Raw genomic sequence first — 19,465 nt, 5'->3', positions numbered from 1 at the left:
GCAGGGCTGTTCTTCTGCTTCGACTTGCCGCCCCTTTTGAGCTTCTGAACCTGCTATCTGGATTTTTTCCACTGCCTTGTCTCTCAAAGGAAAGGCCCATGTTTGCTATCCAGTAGTGTTTGTTGTTGTTTGAATGAAAGATTCATTCAGTGAATCTTTGAATGGGGGGAGTTGGGCAGAAGCAGACACGGAGAGAAAGAAGGAGGCCAGGGGAGTGAAGGGGAGAAGAAAGAATAAAACACATACCCAAGAAAGGTGGAGTGGAGATAGTGAGAGGAATAGACAGAAAAGAAAGAAAGGGGACATGTGTCCCCTAAGACAGACTTACACAGTGGCACCCAGTCCCCTACCTCCCACCCCCGACATACAACAGACTCACAGACACATACACCCATAGGGGCATATGGCACACACACGGACACAGGTCCCTTCCCCTCGGACACTTGTCTCAGGGTCCCCCACGTAGAGAGACACATAACCCCCCCCACAGACCTCCCCCAAACATGTGCTCTATGGGAACACCTTAGGCTTCACCCTGGAAGAGACTCGCCTGTGTGTCTGGATGTCGTGCTCCAGATCGGAATACCCAGGGGCACCTGTGTGCAGGGACTGGTGGAGCTGCCTGAGTCCCTGCAGCCCCTGTGCCTCCCACAGAGTGCAGCTTTACTTTTCTATGATTTGGAAAGTTTTGCTTGCTAAATTGTTAGCTGGTTTAAAACCAGCAGCTTACATTCCCACAACTGTGCAGAGAGAAGTGCTCCATCAGTAACATCAGTGATCACAGTAGCCTCCATTGTTGGCCGTCTCCTGTGCCCCAGGCACGGGGCCGTCTCCTTTACACCTGTGATCTCATTGAATTCTTCTAGCAACCCTGTAAGGCAGATATTGTTAGCTCAGTTTCACAGATTGGTAAACCGAGACCCCCAAGAAGGTTAGTAACTTGCCTGAATATAGATACTGTGTACTGTATGATTTAATTTTAATAAAAACAAACACACACGGGCAGAAACCTAGAAGGAAATATATCAAAATGTTAAGAGTGATTTTGTGATGGGCAGGAGAGTATGGAATTCTGCATGATTTTTATTTTATTTGCCATATTTTCAGATATTTCTACAATGAAAAAATACGGTTTTTATAGTTGAAAAGTTTTACTTAAAAAAAAAATCAGTGTTTATCTAGCCAGTTGTTCTTTCTAGCTGCCATCTCAGGTCCCAGCCCTCCTTTCTTGTTTGCTTAGAGGATTTATTAGCTGTTTTACTCTTTCCTGTGGATGCTGATCCAAACACTCTTTTCCACTTCCTGTCTAACTCGAGCACTGTCAAGAACTGTGTCACCAGCCTGAGCCAGACCAGTGATCCTGGCAAGCCTGACCCGGAAGGGCTGTGCTCCTGGCGAGCCTAAGCTAGAAGGGCAGACTTAGCAAGGACATCTGCTGAGCCCTGGCACCCCAGACTCCCACTCCAAAACATCCAGGTTAAGACTAGTATTTGCGCCTGAGTGGATTCTGTGAGTAGGCTCCACCTTGGAAGTTTTTGTTTGTATGAAAGCATTTCTCTCCTCGTCTCTTATTTTCGTGAAAGAACTTTTTGACATTTGACCAAAGGATGATTGCAGGCCAGTGGGGATGGGTATCTGTTTATTAATTGCAAGATATAAGAATAATGAAATCAAAGACCCCAAGACAAAAAAAAAACAGATCCTCCAGTGAAGGCTTGATCTGATCACCTTCAGCTGGCTACCACTGCTTTGGTCAGAAACCACAAATGTCATGAAATTTTAGTCCATGCTAATAACTTTCTTCTATTGTGCTCAGTGCCTTTCTCCACGTGGAGTTTGGTCCTTGGTGGTAAGAGCCAGCAGGGATAACTAGCATTTTAAGTAAAGTGCTAGGAGCCTGAAACATGTAAATTCGAAGGAGGTTTGTTCCTCTGCAGATGATTTAAATGTTAAGTACATCCCCATGCAGGGGATACACGAAATGGAATCTGAAAACTATTATCTCCTGTAGAAATGAACTCTCAATTTACTCACTGCACAGGAAGGGTAGATTCTAGTCATTTTCACTGCCAGCAGGTGCCCTTTCTATGCATAATAGACTTCACAAGTGTAATTAACACATGAGGACCACTGCTGCCAGTTTTTCTTCAGGTACATGCTGCTAGGAGTTTTCAGGACAACAGTGTAGCGTAGGCTCTAAGAGCTTTTTACATTGTACTTGAAGATGAGGTGTTCGCTAACTTCTGGCCAAAGACATGGTAGATGGGGCTAGGCCCAGATCCCGCTATTGGTATCACAGGTCATGGTCCTTGGGCTCGGTGACCCTAAGAGCTGTAATGCAGCCTTTGGTAGAACAGAGGCCAGTAGTGCAAAGCTCTGGGAGGCAGTGAATAAATGGAAAGGATGATGCTGAAAACCCCACAATTATGTATAAGACTCTAATTGCACATTCACAAATACAACAACCAATTATCTGAGTTAACTTTAATTAGAGCTATAGTCACAGATTTTAATTATCTGAATAAGTCAGTTTAATACAAATGGTCTGCCCTAAATATTTCCCAACTTAATTTTTTCAAGTCCCTTCTCATTTTTGAAAAGGGTGGTAGAGAAAGTTCCTATCCTTTGATTTCAGAGAGATCTGGGCTCAAATTTCAGTTTCATCTCTTATTAGCTATATAATCATTTAAAAGTTATTTTACCTTTCTGATCTGCAGTTACTTTTTCTGTAAAATGGGTTTACGTACTCTGAAGGGTGGCTTTAAGAATTGGAATATTGGTCGTCAAGTAGCACATAGGAGCCATTTAGTAAATGGTAGTTGTTTTTATCGTGGTTGTTACAGATATGAGACATGGATTTTGGTTTCCAGAAGGTTTAACTCACATCAAACATTATTCTTCCTTATGTAGCCTGTGAGCTAAGGGAAAAACTTTATAATTCGTCTTCTCTTTTTACCCCTCAGATTGTTTTTATTTTGATTTTTTTTTTTTATTTAACTTGAGTTATTGTATGGTTGTTTTCATTTGCAGCTGTGGCATAAGAATGAAAAGAAAAGAAACAAAAGCAGATGGCTGAAAAAACGAAAGGAGTAAGACATTTCCAGCCCTTATGAATATTTAAAAACATGTGCTGCTGGTTCCTTTCTACTTTAGATTTGTGCCATTCTCTTGACTTTGAAAGTGAAAATGAGAATGTTCCCTACCTTGGCTGATGGCAGCCCTGACCTTGGCCAGTGTTGGCAGAGCTCTTTTCCTTTTCTGGGACAAAAGGATTAACTTGCTGATGAGAATCAGCATTCCCTTTCATTATAATAATCACCATCTATTGAGTACAGTGTGTGTTTGTGTCAAGCTCTTTATAAACATTATTGCAAAATCTTCAAAATGAAGCCATAAGGCAAATATTATTAGCTCTATAGTATAGGTTAGGAAATTGATGCTCAGAGAGGTTTAGTGATTTACCCACTGTGACATAGCTCAGAAATGGTAGAGCCTATACTTGAAAATCCAAGGCCATCTGATATGAAAGCTCTCCTTACTAATATCTCCAAAGTGTTAGAGGATAAGTTGTACCCATCACCAAGATTTTGTGAAAAAATTCTTCATGTAGGCTTCTTGATGACTTGCTAATTGTAAACTTATGTTATCATTGATTAATTATTCATTCATTCAGCAAATATTTATAGAGCACTTACTATGTACCAGGCACTCTGCTAATTAAATGCTGCTAATAAAAGGTCCCAGCAGAAGCCATATGGCATTTCGCATGTAAATTCCTTTTTCTCCCTTATTTATTCAGAAGCAATCCTAAATAAGGACCACAATCAGTTCTCAAACTGAACTGTACTTTTGGGTTGTTTTGGACACTTTGTGATAAAATATTTCCAAATCAGATCAGGATAAGTTCATGTGTCCCTGCAAAGAATAGCCAGGCCAGAGCCAAGTCAGTAGCTAAGTCTTGATGCTCTCTGAGGGCATGGTTGAACGGAAAAGTGAAATCAAATGTGTACAATTAAGGTTTGGATTTTGCATTTGTCTTTATAAAATGTATTGTATTTACTGACATTCGTTTCTGGGTGACTGGAAGCCTTTCTTCCACTCACTGGGCATGCTCCGATTCTCTGTGCGAGATACAGGTTCTGGGTTCTTTATCTGCAGTGCATGTAGGGTCCTGAACCCCCCCGGCCCCCTCACCACCACCCACCACCAGCATGCTGCAGCATCTATTTCATCTAGGACTTTTAGCAACCAGGCTGAAACATGCCTGGTACCAGGTGCACCATCCATGTGGCAGATACGGCATCAGTCTAGACTCAGCTATAAAGTGACATCTGGATATCAGAGCTGGTTTCATTCTCATCTTTATCTTCATCGATGCCATGCAGTTTTCCATAGGAAATAAATTGATGCTAAAGTAAGTGAGATTGTTGATATTCTTAGTGGCAGAAATAGAAATCAATGAAGTGTGGTATGGTGGAAACAAGAAAACCTGGCTTTGCTTCTGTTTTCCCCATTTACTAGCTTTGAGGTCACTGAGCCTACTTTCTCTTCTGTCGAACAGGAGTAGTAATTATTACTGACACAAAATGTGCTCCATAGATAGTAAATACTACTTTTATGTTTTTAATGACTATATTATGTATTAATATGTATAAATGTATATATACACAAATGATCCAGCAAAATCCAGTTGACATTTCAACACCAAGGTAGAATGGAAGTAGATCAGGTAGACAGGTATGGCTGAAATTCTCATATCTGTGCTGAACTCTGGGCTATGTAGGTTTTGTTAAAGATTGAATTCCAACAAGTAAGCAAAAACTGTGTCATTTCCATTTTGCAGCAAGTATTTGAGTGTTGTCATGTCCCTGGCGTTGGGCATAGAAAGGTAGGAGCTTATAGATGGTTCTGGATCTGAGAAAACACTATTTCACTAAAGAACTCAGATGTCCAGGCAAGAGTGGGAGAACAGAGATTTTTTTAAAAGCTAAGAAGTAGCAAAGGATCAAGACAGTTCCAGTGCTCAGGGCTGGAACTGCTGTAACAAGGAGCTCATCCGAGAGGTAGGAGAGTATAAGGAGCAGCATGTCAGTTTCAGACAGAAGAGGAAGGGAAGTTGCGTTTGTGCTGGGCCTGAAGGGTAGGAAGTGCATAAACAACGTGCTTTGGTTGAACTAAGGGAAGTCCATGGTAAAGGGAAGTAGATTTCTAGGCAAATCCCTTAGTAAGATTTGGCTGAACTTGACCCTGAGTTTTGAACAGGGAGCCTGATTGTAGAAAAGATTTCAGGCTTGGAAGTCAAAGTTCTGGGTCCAAGTCTTGGCTTTGGTCCTCCTGAATATACCGTGTTTCCCCAAAATAAGACCTAGCCAGACCATCAGCTGTAATGCGTCTTTTGGAGCAAAAATTAATATAAGACCCAGTCTTATTTTACTATAATATAAGACCTGGTCTTATATAATATAATATGATATGATGTGATATGATATGATATAATAATAATAATATAATACCGGGTCTTATATTAATTTTTGCTTCAAAAGTCGCATTAGAGCTGATGGTCCGGCCAGGTCTTATTTTCGGGGAAACACGGTGTGTCTTTGGCTGGGTAACATCACCTCTCTGAGCTTCTGTTTCCTCGTCCACAGAATACACTAAACACAGTTCTCCATAAAGCGCCTGGCATTAAGTAGGCAACGAAAAAGAAGTTAGATGATGATAGTCACTGAGCCCTACTTTGAGATGCACTGTCATTTCCTTCAGCAGCACCCAAAGCTGAAAATGCCAAGAGCCTTTGCAGGAAGCTTTGGACAATTTCTGAGTAAACCATTTATCTCCCTGGTGGAAAAATAGGAAAGAAAAGCGACTAGACTCTTTGAAAATTCTGTAGTATAGATTCGATAGGAATCTATCTATAGTGCAGGTTCTCTAGGAAAAGTGTCTTTTCGAGTTCTCCACTTGATTTTTTAAAATGGAAATGTAATTTACATACCATAAAATTCACCCTTTTAAAAGTGTACAATTCAGTGGTTTTTAGGCTATTCTCGAGGTTGTACAGACATCACCAATATCCAATTCCAGATCGATTAGATTTTTAATATTCTTTATTATTGTAAAGGCTGTTTCATCCTTATTATTAAAAACACACGTTTTTTTAACTTCCTAACAATATATACAGCAAAAAGCAAATGTACCAAAATGAGGATTCTGTGCAGATGGTTGGCCTCAGACCCTTAGCCTGGTTCCCGCCGAGGTGCCCCTGACACTCACCTCAGCCCAGATGCCGGGGGTACAATGGACAGCTCTCACCCAGCCTCACCAGCGATATTCCCGCTATGGCGCTGAGACTTGCAGGCTTAGGGAAGACAGTGTCCTTTTTTCCCGGGAATGACCCTTCCCGTGCTGGGGAAGGTTTGCCACTCGCCCACCTGCCTGCAGCCTCATCCCCCGGCCCCCTACCTTGTCGGCTGCTGCTTCTCATCTGAGCATCGGGACTGCCCTGATGGTGCCCCTGCCGAGCCCCCGTCCTGCTGCCCAAGGTGGCAGGGGCAGCAGCCTGTCTCTCGGGGCCCTGTTTCTGTCTAGCCTCCATGGGACATGGCTGGCTCTGACCTCTGCTTCTGTGACCAAGCTTGTGCCTGGTTTTCCATTTCTAGTGACTCATTCTGTATACAATTTCTCACTCCTCCCTGACCTGGGCCTGTCTTAAACCCAGCACTTAGAAAGCTCTGGAACTTCTAAGGCACAGTGTAGTGGTCTCTGCAGCAAAGACACTCTAGATATGTTCCTGGTCACCAATAGAGCAGGAGCCACAGACCATAATGCCACCTTTCAGAAGCTTCAGCAGTGGAGGACGTGACCTTGTGTCAGCATTATTGTAGTACCCCTGCCTCTCTCCGTTTGGGCACGAGGGGGAAGAATGAAGCACCAGCCAGTGCTAGGCTTGGAGTGACAGGCCAGCAAGCATGGGTTTGTCTTCCCCTCAAACGTGTGAAAGACTGAGAGCCTGGGCTATGTATCCTGGCATGTGACATACCTTAGTCCTAGAAAAACAGAAAGAAAATCTTCTCCTCCTATGACCAGTTGCATTTTCAACTTTTACGTGCTTTTTTGTTTTTGTTACTTCCTCTTGATTTATTTTTCCGTACACCTCTCTCTCTTTTTCGCTCCTCATTTCTTTTGTGCCTCATTCCTTCCTGCATTTCTACGAGGGTCTCCTGGGCTGCTGGGGGCCGACAACCTGAGACTTCCCCTTCGCAGCTGGCTTTAGCTGTTATGGTTCTCATTGAACTCTCTGGGGCAATAGAGAGCCCCGTCTCCTGACCTTTCCTCTGTGATTAACTTCTCCTGCTGCACTGGTCTCGGCCATGGAGCCCTTCCTGAGGTTTTCCAAGTCTGTCTCCTTCCGCTAGACTGAGGAGGCTCAAAAGGGCGGACTACTCCAGGCTTTGATGTTGACCTTTCCAGGTTTTCTTCCAGGCATTATCTCCGTAACTCAAGTGTTCATTTGGTTGGGTTCAGTGGCTTCGAGCTCTAGAAGGCATCTCTCCCAACTCACAAGGTTGCTCTAGGGAAGCCACAGGGCTGCACCAGGAGGGCACTATCCTCCCCCCCATCAGCTCCAGTGATACACACGTGTCTCGAATTAGCCACCCATCTCCTGTGCCCAACTCCGCACCCACTGAGCTCCTGCACCGTGGTGTGCCCTGTGGTTTGGCTGCTGCCATTGCAGGGAAACTAGGCAGTTGCTGCCTCCTCTCCAGTCTAGAATTGCTCCGGTCCCCTCATGGATCCTCACCCTCTGCTGTTGCTCATAAATCAGGAGGGCTGGCAGGAGACCAGGCAGGAAGTTAAATACCTTTTCCCCTAAGTAAACCTTGATTAACTCATGGCATTCGTACCCCTTCTACTTTTCAAGCCATATTTTCTGCCTCTCACCAGCTGTGACCTTTGTCGAGTCACTTAACCTCTTTGAGCTGTAGGTTCCTCTGTAAATTATGGAGATCAGCCTTTCAAGTTTGCTCCAAGGATGAAAGGAGGTGATCTTAGATCCGCCCCCAGCACCCTGTAAGTCTCCGCGCAGCAGCTTACACACATGCAGTAATATGCTTATTTGATGCCTGCTGGTAACTGTAAACTCCACATAGGCAGGGTCCACAACTCGTTTTCTCTCCTCTATCCTCAGCCCAGCAGTGGTGCTGGACACATAGTAACATTTGTTGATTGACCATCACATGGAAAACATGGAGCATGTAATACATGCATCCTAAGATGTTAATTTTCTCTTTCCCCTCCCTGATTGCCCTTTTAAAGTCAAGCTCCCAAGTGACTAGTTTTATTTTTTTCTATAGACAGACACCATGAGTCACGTTATGATCCTGTTTCCCTCGTTGGGTTGGCAGCTGGAGTGCTCAGAGACAAATCTGTGGCCACCCCAACAGGTGTGCAAAGCCTCACAGCTTACTCACCTTACCCCAGCTTGCGGTGTTTTCTTTGCCCCTGTTTCTTTCCTACTTTTACCGCTGTATTGAACATACTCACATATACTGCCTTCAATCCTGTTTAGAACAAAAAAAAAGAGTTATCAATTCATTTAAGCTAGTAAGGCAAATGTAGTTTTATTCTAGCCTTTTATTCTAGTGTTAAGCAAGAATAGCATAAGAGACTTTGAAGTAGAAGGATTTGGGCTGGAATCACCATTAACTGAGCATGGGCAAGTTTCCGAGAACCCCTTTTTTCATCTGTAAAGTGGGTGGTATACATTGGCTTGCTTGAGGATTAAATGAGATAAGGTAACTAAAGCCTCCCACCCAGCCCGTGGTGTTTGATGAGCGCTCGGTACATAGCTGCCCCACTATCCATTTTCTTCCTGCTCCAGACGGGACACCACTGTAGACTCTGGGAAATAGGACACAGTTCGGTTCCCCTGGGACAGACAGTCTAGAATAACCATATATATTAATATGTGGCTTATGCCCAGTGGGCAGCCCAGACGAAAGCCTCTCAAAAGAGAGGTGTCGGCAACCACCGGGTGGCCGAGAGGCTGCATAGGGACAGTTGGACTTAGGGGACGAGGGGCCTGAGGCCCTCCGAGAGCCCAAGCATGTTTGGAACGAGAGGTTTCCTGTGGTGCAGGGTGGTTCAGACAGTGTGGAGGGGCTTGGGACTGGCACAGCTGCTGGCCGGCCCTCAGGGAGCAGGTTCAAGAAAATACGCCCTCCTTCTACGGCCATGCACGTGCTGGTCGCGGAAATAGTAAGCTAGCTTGATCTTAGCATGAGGGCCTGTGATGGACATGGCTCTCGTCTCAGTTCTGCTGTGCACTAGCCGTGTGGCCTGAATGAGTTGTTTAGCTTTCCAACCTTCATTTCTTCATCTATCGAATGGCGAGAGTAATAGTACCCACCCACTGTTGTCATGAGGGTCCAGTGAGAAGATGCCAGTCAAGCCCTGAGCCTCGCTGGCTCGTGTCAAATGTGCAGTGAATGGTGGTCGCTCCTACTGGCTTCCTGTACAGCGTGGCCGTCATGGCAGCCTGTAGACCGTCTGTCCAGTCATTCTCAGTAAGACCAAAACCGCGATTATTTGTGTTCTCCAACAAGATGAGTTGTCTGGTCTTTGTTCTTGTTCTTTCTCCCATTCTTTTGTTCTTTAACCCCTCTAACAATGCCGAGGCCTCGTTATTTCAGAGCAGAATTTAAAACTTTGGGACAAGCTGTGTTTACACTTTTGTTTCTTTTCAAAAAAAAAGAAAAGCTCAGACGAATGAGACCTCTTTCAGAGTTCTCCTTTCTTTTAAAAATGGTGAACTGAGGAGAGACTTGTGGAATTTCCTTTGCCCATCAGGGTATTTGGTTAAGAAGGTGATGTACCTCTGAGAGGTGAGATGGGTACTCTGATGTATACATTGTAAAGCTAACTATGCATTTATATGTCAAAAAGGAAAGAAAAACAGTGGGTCTTCCAAATCCCCCTACAGCTCCAGACTAGTTCCTTTCAAAGGTGAAAGAGGTGTTGCTCACCTGGGGTTGGGACCCTTCTCCCCTGACCCACTGTCCCCCTCCGTTCCCCTTCCGCTTTGTCTCAGGAAACGATATTTTATGTATTTGAGCAGCCAGTGTTCTTTTATTTCACCTGACTCTTTTCCAATTAGTAGCTGCTCACCTCAGGGGAACATAATTAAGAGGGCTCTAGTTATCTGGGGGAAAGGAATTAAACAAATTGTGAAAGTGCAGTAATAATGAACAGGGACTACGGGGCCGTTAAGTCTGCAGGATCCATATTCATGCCTGTTCATTGCTCGGAATGAGCTCCGGCTGTAGGACGTACCGGGAAGAGAGGTGGGCCTGCAGTTCAGGTGAAAAGCCCCCTGGGTACACCAGCACTTCTTTCCGTTGCCTGAAGTGCTGAGTACACGCTGTGGGGTGGGGTGGACACAGCCTGCGCTTTTAGTCCAGTAGCCCTGAGTTTGAATATACGGCTTTACTCTTTACTAGCTGTGTGACCTTGGGCAAGTTACTTTACCTTTCTGAGCCTGTTTCCCATAAGGAAAATGTGGGCAATAGCACTACCTTGCAGAGGCCTTGAGAACTATGGATAAGTCTTGCACTGAAGCAGCTGGGTTATAGTAGCTCCATAATTACTAATTTCTTCCCCCTTTAAGAGGATTCACCTTTCAGGTGACGGCCATCATATTATCACTGCCTTGACACCAGCAACAGAAGGAAGAAGGAAGAAAGACTAGCTTTAACTCTTCCAAGAGGTAACTGACTAAGTCAGAAAGTACAGTCATTTCCAGAGAACAAAGGCCACGTACAGATACTCCTGTTCTGCTCTTCAGAGACGGACGATGGCATCCCACAGTTGCCATTGGCCGTAGGGCTCTTGTGACACAGTCGGTCATAGCTGTTAATATTATCAGCTTTGATTTAATTACGAGCATTGCTGCTTCTGTACGTGTGTCTCAAATTGCCATTTAAAATGTCTTCAAAATCGCACTCAGACGCTGCACTGACATGGGACGTCGCCGTGCGTGCCACCAGGCTCCAGAGCGGAGAAGCATGGTGTGTGTTTGTTAGTGAAAACGATATGTGCATTCACATTTTCTTGAGAAGCAATAAACGAATTCTTTCTGGGACCTAATAAAGGAAGATAGCACCTAGTTGATGAAGTTTTGTTATGTTTTGTTACTGAGATGCCCTTGGGAAAAGGTGGACATTGATGACTCTAAATCAAAAACGATGATTCAGGTGAGTCAGACTTCGAACGTGAAGAACTTCTTTAGGAACAGCTTAAACAATTAATTTTGCTATACTTTCCCTTTAATGTATGCCCACGGATGGTTAAATGGCCCTTAAAATTTGTCATTCTACGTGATAAGAAAGTAATGAGTCATAGTTTCCTTGGTAGTTTTTGCCCGCTTGGTGGTCCATAAAATCAAAAGTGAAGGTTACCCTCCAAAGAAAGTGATAAGCAACCCTAGTAAGTAACTCAGTACATAGACGGGTGATAATGAAGTAAGTAGACAGGTGTCAGGGGAGTGTGTTTGGAGGCAGAAGCCCGCGTGTAGGGATGATTCATGTCAGGCACCTCGCGTTGATCGTGGAGCCGCGACCATCCTCTCCAGGGTTTGCCAGGTATCCATCAGAACTGGGGCAGGAATAGACACCATTGTGGGGGAGGAAAGAGAATGGATCCACAGGTGCCCACCGTGCCAGGGGATCAAAGAGAACCTGTTTGGACATGATGGCAGTCACTCACTGAGCCCACCACATGCTGCTCCTCTGCTGGGCGCTTAATAGATTATCTCCAATCCTTGCAACAGCACTGACAGGTTTCCACTGGGACAGGTACTGCCCTTCTAGAAAACACTTTGCCAAGATATAACAACAGATAAAAAACAGTCCTGCCCTTTGACTTAGTAATTCCATGTTTGGGAATTCATGCACACAAAATCGTTCGTTTTCATTACAGTGTGACTTAGAGTGAAAAATTAGATGCATCTAAATGTCTAACTCTAGGTATAGGGTTCAGTAAATTATGGTACATCCATACTTGGTGGACTAGTACACAATCTTTAAACTAATCACAAATATTGTAGTAAAGAAATGGGAAATGTTAATGTAGCCAATGAGAAAGCAATAAAATATTTGCACACTCTAGTTTAAAAGATATAAAAATGTTTATTAATGTGGGCCAACGTTGGAGGAGAAAAATGCAGAAACAGAAGCAGTTCTGTTAAGATGACATGATCACGGGAGAGTGGTTTTTCCCCCAGAAAAATTTCTCTTTACAATAAAAAGGCATCACAAAGAGGTTTCCAAAGAAAATGAGTCAGTGGCAGCAATGACTGTTTAGGTATAATGAGAACAGAAACTGTTTTCAGAACGCACCTAGAATTACCCAGTTGTATCGTATGTGCTACACTGAGATGTTAAAGAGACTTCAGGTTTCTTCCCCCAACCCCTCCACCCCCACCCCTTCCCACTTGGAATTTGTAATTAGTATATGCTCAGAACAAAATTTCAGAAGATTCAGGGCAGTATTTGGGGCTTTGTAAGCAAATGATGACAACATAAAAGGTATTTGTCTAAATTTGCGTTCATATAGAGCAGGGAGCTGCTGTGATTTCCAAATGTGTTTTAAATATTTTCTAAATACAGAGCTATTGCAACCCTAACAATACTTGGCTAAGAAACTACATTTCTACGATAGGCCATAATTATTCTTCAGAAAACTATTGAGCTTAAAAAAAGACCTACCAGACCATACTGAAGAGTGAGTCCTACTTTGTCTCTTCCTCATCTGCAGTTATTTCTGTAAGATTCCTTTATCCTCTCTTTCAGGGTATTATTGATTTTATTGCAGGACAAAAGGGCATGGCATTAAAACCTACATATTTAGAATTCTAGAAAATACTTCTTTTTCAGAGAAGAGTCTGTGTTGAGTTGTACAGAGGTTTTTGCTGTAGGTATTTATTTTCACCTTTTTCTCACAGTTGTTGGAATGTCTTTTTCTCTGTGTTGGATTATTTGGAATTTTAATTCTGAAATACTAATGAAAACTCAGGGTTATCGGTCAGTTGTATGATCGAATGCAGGAACTGGAGAAGTTCATAAGATTTGGTGGAAGTCTATGGATTTGAGTTTTTCTCCCTTCTGTGTGTTAGGCTGTGCCTCTGGACACATTAATAAGTAGCCATTTTTCTGGAATTCTGCACTCTTCCTGCTTCCTTTCATTACATTAGGCAAGGTTCCACTAGATGAGACATTTGTAGTCTTAAGACTTCCTGCCAGGGTTCAGACTTTGTATTTTTGACATTGAAGCTGTCGTGTTCCTGAAGCTACTTAATTAGAAACACATTCATTTCAGTGTACGTTGGAAAAAACTTGGACAGCAGAGCCAGGCACACTGGGAAGTTTGAGCATTTGTGTAGCTGGCAGCTAAACTAATGGTTTACAGTTTAAGGGAAAAAAATATCGTAGGGCATTTCCTTGCCCCTAGAAGCGAAGAGAAGCTGAATGTGCACAGCAGATACCTTTTTTAAAAAGAGAGAAGAGAAGAAAGAAAAAAGACAACTCCACTTTCACTGCAATTGTGTGTATAATTCTTTCTTTGGCTATTATCAAATACAAAAGTCTTCCAGAAGAATCGTTCCCAAACTGTGCTGCTAATATTCAAGTCTGTTTTACAGGCTCCCAAGATATATTACTGCTGAGATCTGTAGTAAGAAGGACAGTTTATATTCTGGGGAAGGATTTTTTGCTTGAAGAATTTTATTTGTTGAATGGTAATGAGGGAATTGTGCCTTTATTTTTAAATGTTTGAGCAATTTTAAAATGCACATCTGATGTTTAAAAACCTTCATTCCTTATCCATTGCTTTCAGGATAAAAGCCTAAAATCCCTAGTATTCAATTGGAAGCAAATCTCTCCTTTCTCATGTCTTACCACTCCTTGTTTCCCCAGTCCTGTCCCCAAGAAAGCCTCCCATGTGAGTCCACTCCCATGCCCCCAGCTGCCTCAGCAGAGAGGTGGCTGGTCACTTCACATGAGACAGGCCTCTTTCCTCCGGGCTCGTAAAATCTTTCTCTCTCTCTCTCTTCTCTCTCTCTCTCTCTCTCTCTCCCTCTCTCCTTCCTTCTTTCCTTCCTTTATTCCCTTCCCTTCCCTTCGTTTCAGTTGTACAAAACAATGCACTAGTTAGACATTTCACCCCTCACAAAGTGATAATCCCTCTCCCCCAATCTATTGCCCCTCTGACATCGCATATCTCTATTACAATCCCGTTCGCTCTATTCCCTATGCTGTACTCTGTATCCTGTGACTATATGTATATTAAATTATAGTTGGCATTCAATATTATCCAGCTTCAGGTGTACGTGCAGTGGTCAGGCACCTACACCACCCATGTAGTGGTCTCCCTGGTAAGACAAGTGAAAATCCTCTCTTGCACCTTTCACCGGATGTATCGCACGTACTGGACAGACACATGGAAGAGATGTCAGTCGCTCCCTCCCTCCTCCTTGACCTCTTCCCTCCCACTAAGGAAAAGGTCATGTGGGTGGTGGGCCTGGGGATTTTAGGCTCGGTGTTAGGAAGTCAGTATGGCACAGAGAAGAAACTTTGGGGTCAAATCCTATGTTTGCCACTTACTTTGTTTTATGGCATTAGATAAGTGATTTAAGCTCTCTGGGCCTATTTTTTCCTCTGTAAAATGGGGATAATACCTACCTTGTATAGTTATTCTGTGGATTAGAAAAGATGAATTCGAAGTTTCTCATATAATGCCTAGCACATTTATCATTGTAAGTAACGTCCTAAATGATTGTGTGGGGGGGTCTGTGCATGCAAGTGCACGCACATAGGCACACAGACTCCTGAAACCAAAGAAAAACAATCCATAAAGCCCAGGTTTTAAAACCTTTGGAGTTGGGTTCTCTCTTCTGCTCAGGCACTACCTTAGGGAACCCGCTGCCCTGTGAATGAAGTAGCTGATAGGGGCTTGATGAATTTTAGTGTCATCGGGTGGCATGGGTGCCGTGGGGGAGGAGATGCTTGCTGGTAGCTCTCCATGTGCTTTGTCCAATCAGAAGGGACAGTTAGATCACATCTCTTGATGGCAGAAGGAAACAGCAAATAAAAAATCATTCTCCATTTCAACCTTGTTAACTGCTTTTTCTGTTGTAATTGTGGCAATAATAAATAGTTCCCATATGCGTCAGGAACTGCACTAATCACTCAATGTATATTGTCTCTTATTCTGATGGCAACCTACCAGTTCAGTTCCAAGATCCCATTTTAAAGATAAGACAACTGAGGCTGGGCAGTTACATTTGCATAGCTGCTATTTAGGGACTAACGCCAAAGTCGGCTGTCTTCCTGCCACCCATGCTGCTTCCAGTACTGCCCGCATTTTGAAATTCTCCTGAAGTTTCTAGGCTTGGGAACAAAATGTCATATTAGGGTTTTTGTTGTGAAAGGAAATGTAACTGTGCATACGTTTATTAAAACAGTTTTTCTCCAAATAGTGAACCATCTGTAATTTTCTGTCGGAAGCAACAGACATTAAAGCAGCTGTGTGTCTGTTTCTCTTCACAGTGCTCCCATGCCCTACCTCATAGGAATCCATTTAAGTTTAATGGAGGTAAGTTGGCTCCTTTCCTTCCCAGGTCTCTCTACTTGCCATTGTGTTTTGCTGTGTGGCCGTGGAAAAGACACGGTCTGTGGATTCACAGCTCTACCCGGGGGAGCGCGTCGAGCAGCACCTCAGGCACAGTCTCTTCTCAGGTGCACAGAGCTGAGTGTTCACCTTAGACCCTTTCCACTGGGCTCATGTCCAGTGTTTTTCCTCTTTGCTTGGAGATTGTCAGTTTTCATTCCACTTTGCTTGGAGGGAGTGACGTTCAAAGAGGCAGGAGGAAAAAGGTCTTCCAGGGTTTGAACAAGGGAAGGGAAATGATTCGCTTTTCAAAATGATGTTTATTCTAAACCACTATGCCAATATTACATTTTTCCTTGTAGAAAATGTGGTGTAAGAAGTATATAGAGGTACAACGAGGAAGATGAAAGTTATCCACAAAATCACTATTGTAAATTCAACCACTGTTTAGCATTTTATAGTCGTCCTCCTGGTCTTTATTCTATGAGTATATATTTTGTATCAATGTACATCATGGACATGTGTTTTATATAAATATAATTTTATGTTTTTATATGTCACTTAATATTATGGCTTGGGGATTTCTACATGTTTTTATTTACTCTCAGTAATAATAATTTTTAGTTTGCTACCTGTCATTCGGCTGTTTGTATATATCACAACTTAAGCATTTTCCTATTACTGTGGGACACTTAGGTTGTTTATCCTTTTTCACTATGGTAAATAACATTCAATGAATATCCTTATGCATAAGGTTTTATCTGCATCTTGACTTAGTTCCGTAGCACAGAACCCCTAATGTAGAAATGCTTGGTCAAAGCCGTGAATCTGACGCCAGATTGCTTTCTGCATGGCTGGACCAATTAGATAGCAATTCTTTTAAAGGACTTATCCGTGCTTTTGTAAGTGCCGTGGGTTTGTAGATGTGAACCCTAAGCTTTTCCCTCCTCAGGAGAGAGCTTAAATTTGTACTAGAGCAAAATGGGGTGGGAGGTGGGGGGCTGGCCTGTTTGCACAGGAGATAAGCTCTCAGAGGAAAATCTAAAGCCATATCCGTCTGTGATGATGCTTTGCATGTCTTAAAGGGAGTGCTACTTCTCTTCTTCTGTTCCCTTCATTTCACGTCGACGAGGACCACCTGCTTCTCTGCTAACTGTTGCACACTGTGCTATTGTGCTTACGAAAATGAAACAAGTTGGTTATCGAAAAACCTGTTTGTTTGACATTGAGAATCTTGATCAAAATAGACCACAGAAATCTGCTCAAATTTCTCATTTGACAGGACGGCCATGTGGCTCCTGCATTCTGTTAACAGTTCCTCCTTGTCATCACCCAGCCCTGAGCACAGACAGTGCAGTTTACGGGCTCTCTTGGATGGTGTATTTAGATCAGATTGAAGAGATTTCTTCTGTGTTTTACCTTTGTTTGTCAAGTTTGAGGATATATTCAAAGCTCCTGTATGAAAAATTTAAATTGAATACTTTCTAATAGGCTTTTAGTGCCAATTGTTGTAGAGTTTGAAACACTAATGTAAAGACCATTTGGTCTGTTGGAGACCACAGCTCTTTCCTGCTTCTCCTCCTGCTAGCAGACTGTTCTAACAGGCGTTTTCAGACTCCTTTTCACGTCCCTGTACCTTCAGCATTGTCCATGTTTCTAGTCCGGACCTGCTTTCCTTCTCTACATGCCCTCTAGCCACCGTGTTCAAGGCTTTGTTTCAGCTACCAAGGTAATGTCAGGGCCTCGCAGCTGCGACTCTCACAGTAGCACGCCTCTCTCTGACCTCCGCATGCACATGCGCACACACACATGCACGCACATGTGCACACATACACACACAGACGCACATATGCACACAGACGCACACATGCGCACACATGTACGCACACACGCACATGTGCACACACATGCACAGATGCACGCACACTCACACATGTGCATACACATGCACAGATGCATGCACACGTGCACACATACACGCAGATGCACACACAGACATACGCATATGCACGCACACACACGTGCACACACATACACACACACGCACACACACACACACAGCTCTTTTACTCCCCTTCCGGCATTCTGGTCCCTGTGAATGGCAGCCCTGCCGGCAGAGGCACCATCGTGGGACTTGCTGAGCATGGCTGGGTGCTCCTTTTCCTCTTCCTTTTTTTCTAGTCACCGAGGCTCTGACACACCTCTCACCCTCTTCCTTCCTTACTGCCTTGGTTGATATTTTTCTTTGCTATCCTGGATTCATGCAAAGCCTTATTCATTCATTTGCTGAGCAGAAGGAGGGCCTCTCATGTTCCAAACCTTTTGCTGGGTCCTGGGGGTCTGAAGATGACATTCAGTGCACAGCCCCGCGCTGAGGGGGTGGCCTTCCACCAATCACTCTCCCTTTAGTAGCCCTCCTTCCTGTGTCCCTCTGACGGCCCCTGACTTCTGCTCAGTCTCTTCGCTGCGGTCAAGCCTTCTGTCCTCTCACTGCCCCTTGTTAGCCATGTGCTTGTCCATCCCTCACCATCGCCACATTCCCGCACCTCTGCATGGCTCACCCTTCTCCAGCTCGTCCAAGAAGTCCTCCCATTTTGTCATCGTCTTTCACTTCCTGTGCCTCCTGCTCTGGGTCCCCTTGCTTCCCTATCCCTCCCCATCATCCCTTGGACCAGGAGTCCTTTGGGAACAAGAACCGTGCTTCATTTACTGTGGTGTCCTCAGCACGTAGCAGGGCACCAGGAAGGTGCTTTCTGAAAAGATGGATTGAGGGCGTGCTTGGAAAGCTGCAATCCGGAACACTCTTAGAGCCTACCGATAGGTGTCGCTGTTTTCAGAGAACCCAGCACCATGATTTTACTTAAAGATGGATGGAGTACTTTTTTATGATTGTAAGTAATTTAAAACAAGGCCCTTTATTAGTAAAACATGCTTAAATTTTGAAGCTAAAACCAGAGACGACTTTGGCGCTTAGATGAATGGGTCAAGTGCACTGCGCCCAGACTTTGAAAGGCTTTAAGTGACAAAGTTCTGAAAGCACAGGCCAAGATAAGGTCTCAGCCCTATGGATTGGCTAAACTAGAGGAGGGGTTTGCCATGCCCAACTCCTGTGTGGTCAGCACTGAAAGAAAAAGAAAAATAGTAGTCGCCCCACACTTAAAGCCAGTTAAGACCCTTTCTGAACAAAGTAGCACTTCCTGAGTGCGTTGGGTAGCCATGAACTACCAAAACTTGGAATTTCGTCTTCTCATCTCCTCTCGTGGAGTTCAGCTCAGACTCGGAGTGCTCTAGTCGTGCTTTCTGATTGGGTTTACCTGGTTCTGTCATACCCTTCAGATGAGAGGGATGCTTCCAGCGAGATGTCTTCCAGGAGCCGTTTGTGCGCTGTAATGCGGGCGAGGAGCTCGTACCTGGCCAGGGGAGAGCCCTTTAAGGAGGGAGCTCGGAAAGGCCCATCTCCTCTCCCGTACTAGTTTTCTTACTGGCAATTCAGCAAAAGGCTTATTTTTGACTGTCTTGTTATTTTTTCTTGAAAGCTATAGGCACCTTATTATGCCTTTGCATATGTGCCAGAATTTTTTAAACTTCAAATGAATGTGGCAGATGTTCATAAAAGTTTAGAAAAAGCTACCATAGGAAGACTTTTTAACCATTTTTATGACATTCAAATTTGTTGCACAGAAAGGAATGTAAATTATAACCTAGTGTTCTCGTTTGAAACAAAGGTTATTTTGAGGAAAGACCTGATTCTAGTCTCCATGCTCTTACAGGGCGCCCTTGCAATTTGTTAGATGGTAAGCAGGTC

General features: G+C 43.8%; 1 protein-coding gene across 2 annotated transcripts in view; it reads left to right on the top strand.

The window, feature by feature from the left end:
• DENND1A (DENN domain containing 1A) overlaps positions 1-19,465 on the top strand; it is a 481,754-nt gene that overhangs the window by 264,805 nt on the left and 197,484 nt on the right. For both annotated transcript variants that reach the window (XM_081067070.1, XM_081067071.1), the window contains exon 11: positions 15,600-15,645. In XM_081067070.1, the coding sequence (XP_080923196.1) occupies positions 15,600-15,645 (46 nt within the window). The remainder of the gene's footprint in view (positions 1-15,599; positions 15,646-19,465) is intronic.

Source organism: Rhinolophus hipposideros, assembly GCF_964194185.1.
Source record: "Rhinolophus hipposideros genome assembly, chromosome: 11".
NCBI lineage: Eukaryota > Metazoa > Chordata > Mammalia > Chiroptera > Rhinolophidae > Rhinolophus > Rhinolophus hipposideros.
The sequence above is the reverse complement of the archived record's forward strand: the minus strand, read 5'-3'. Positions and strand labels throughout refer to the sequence as shown.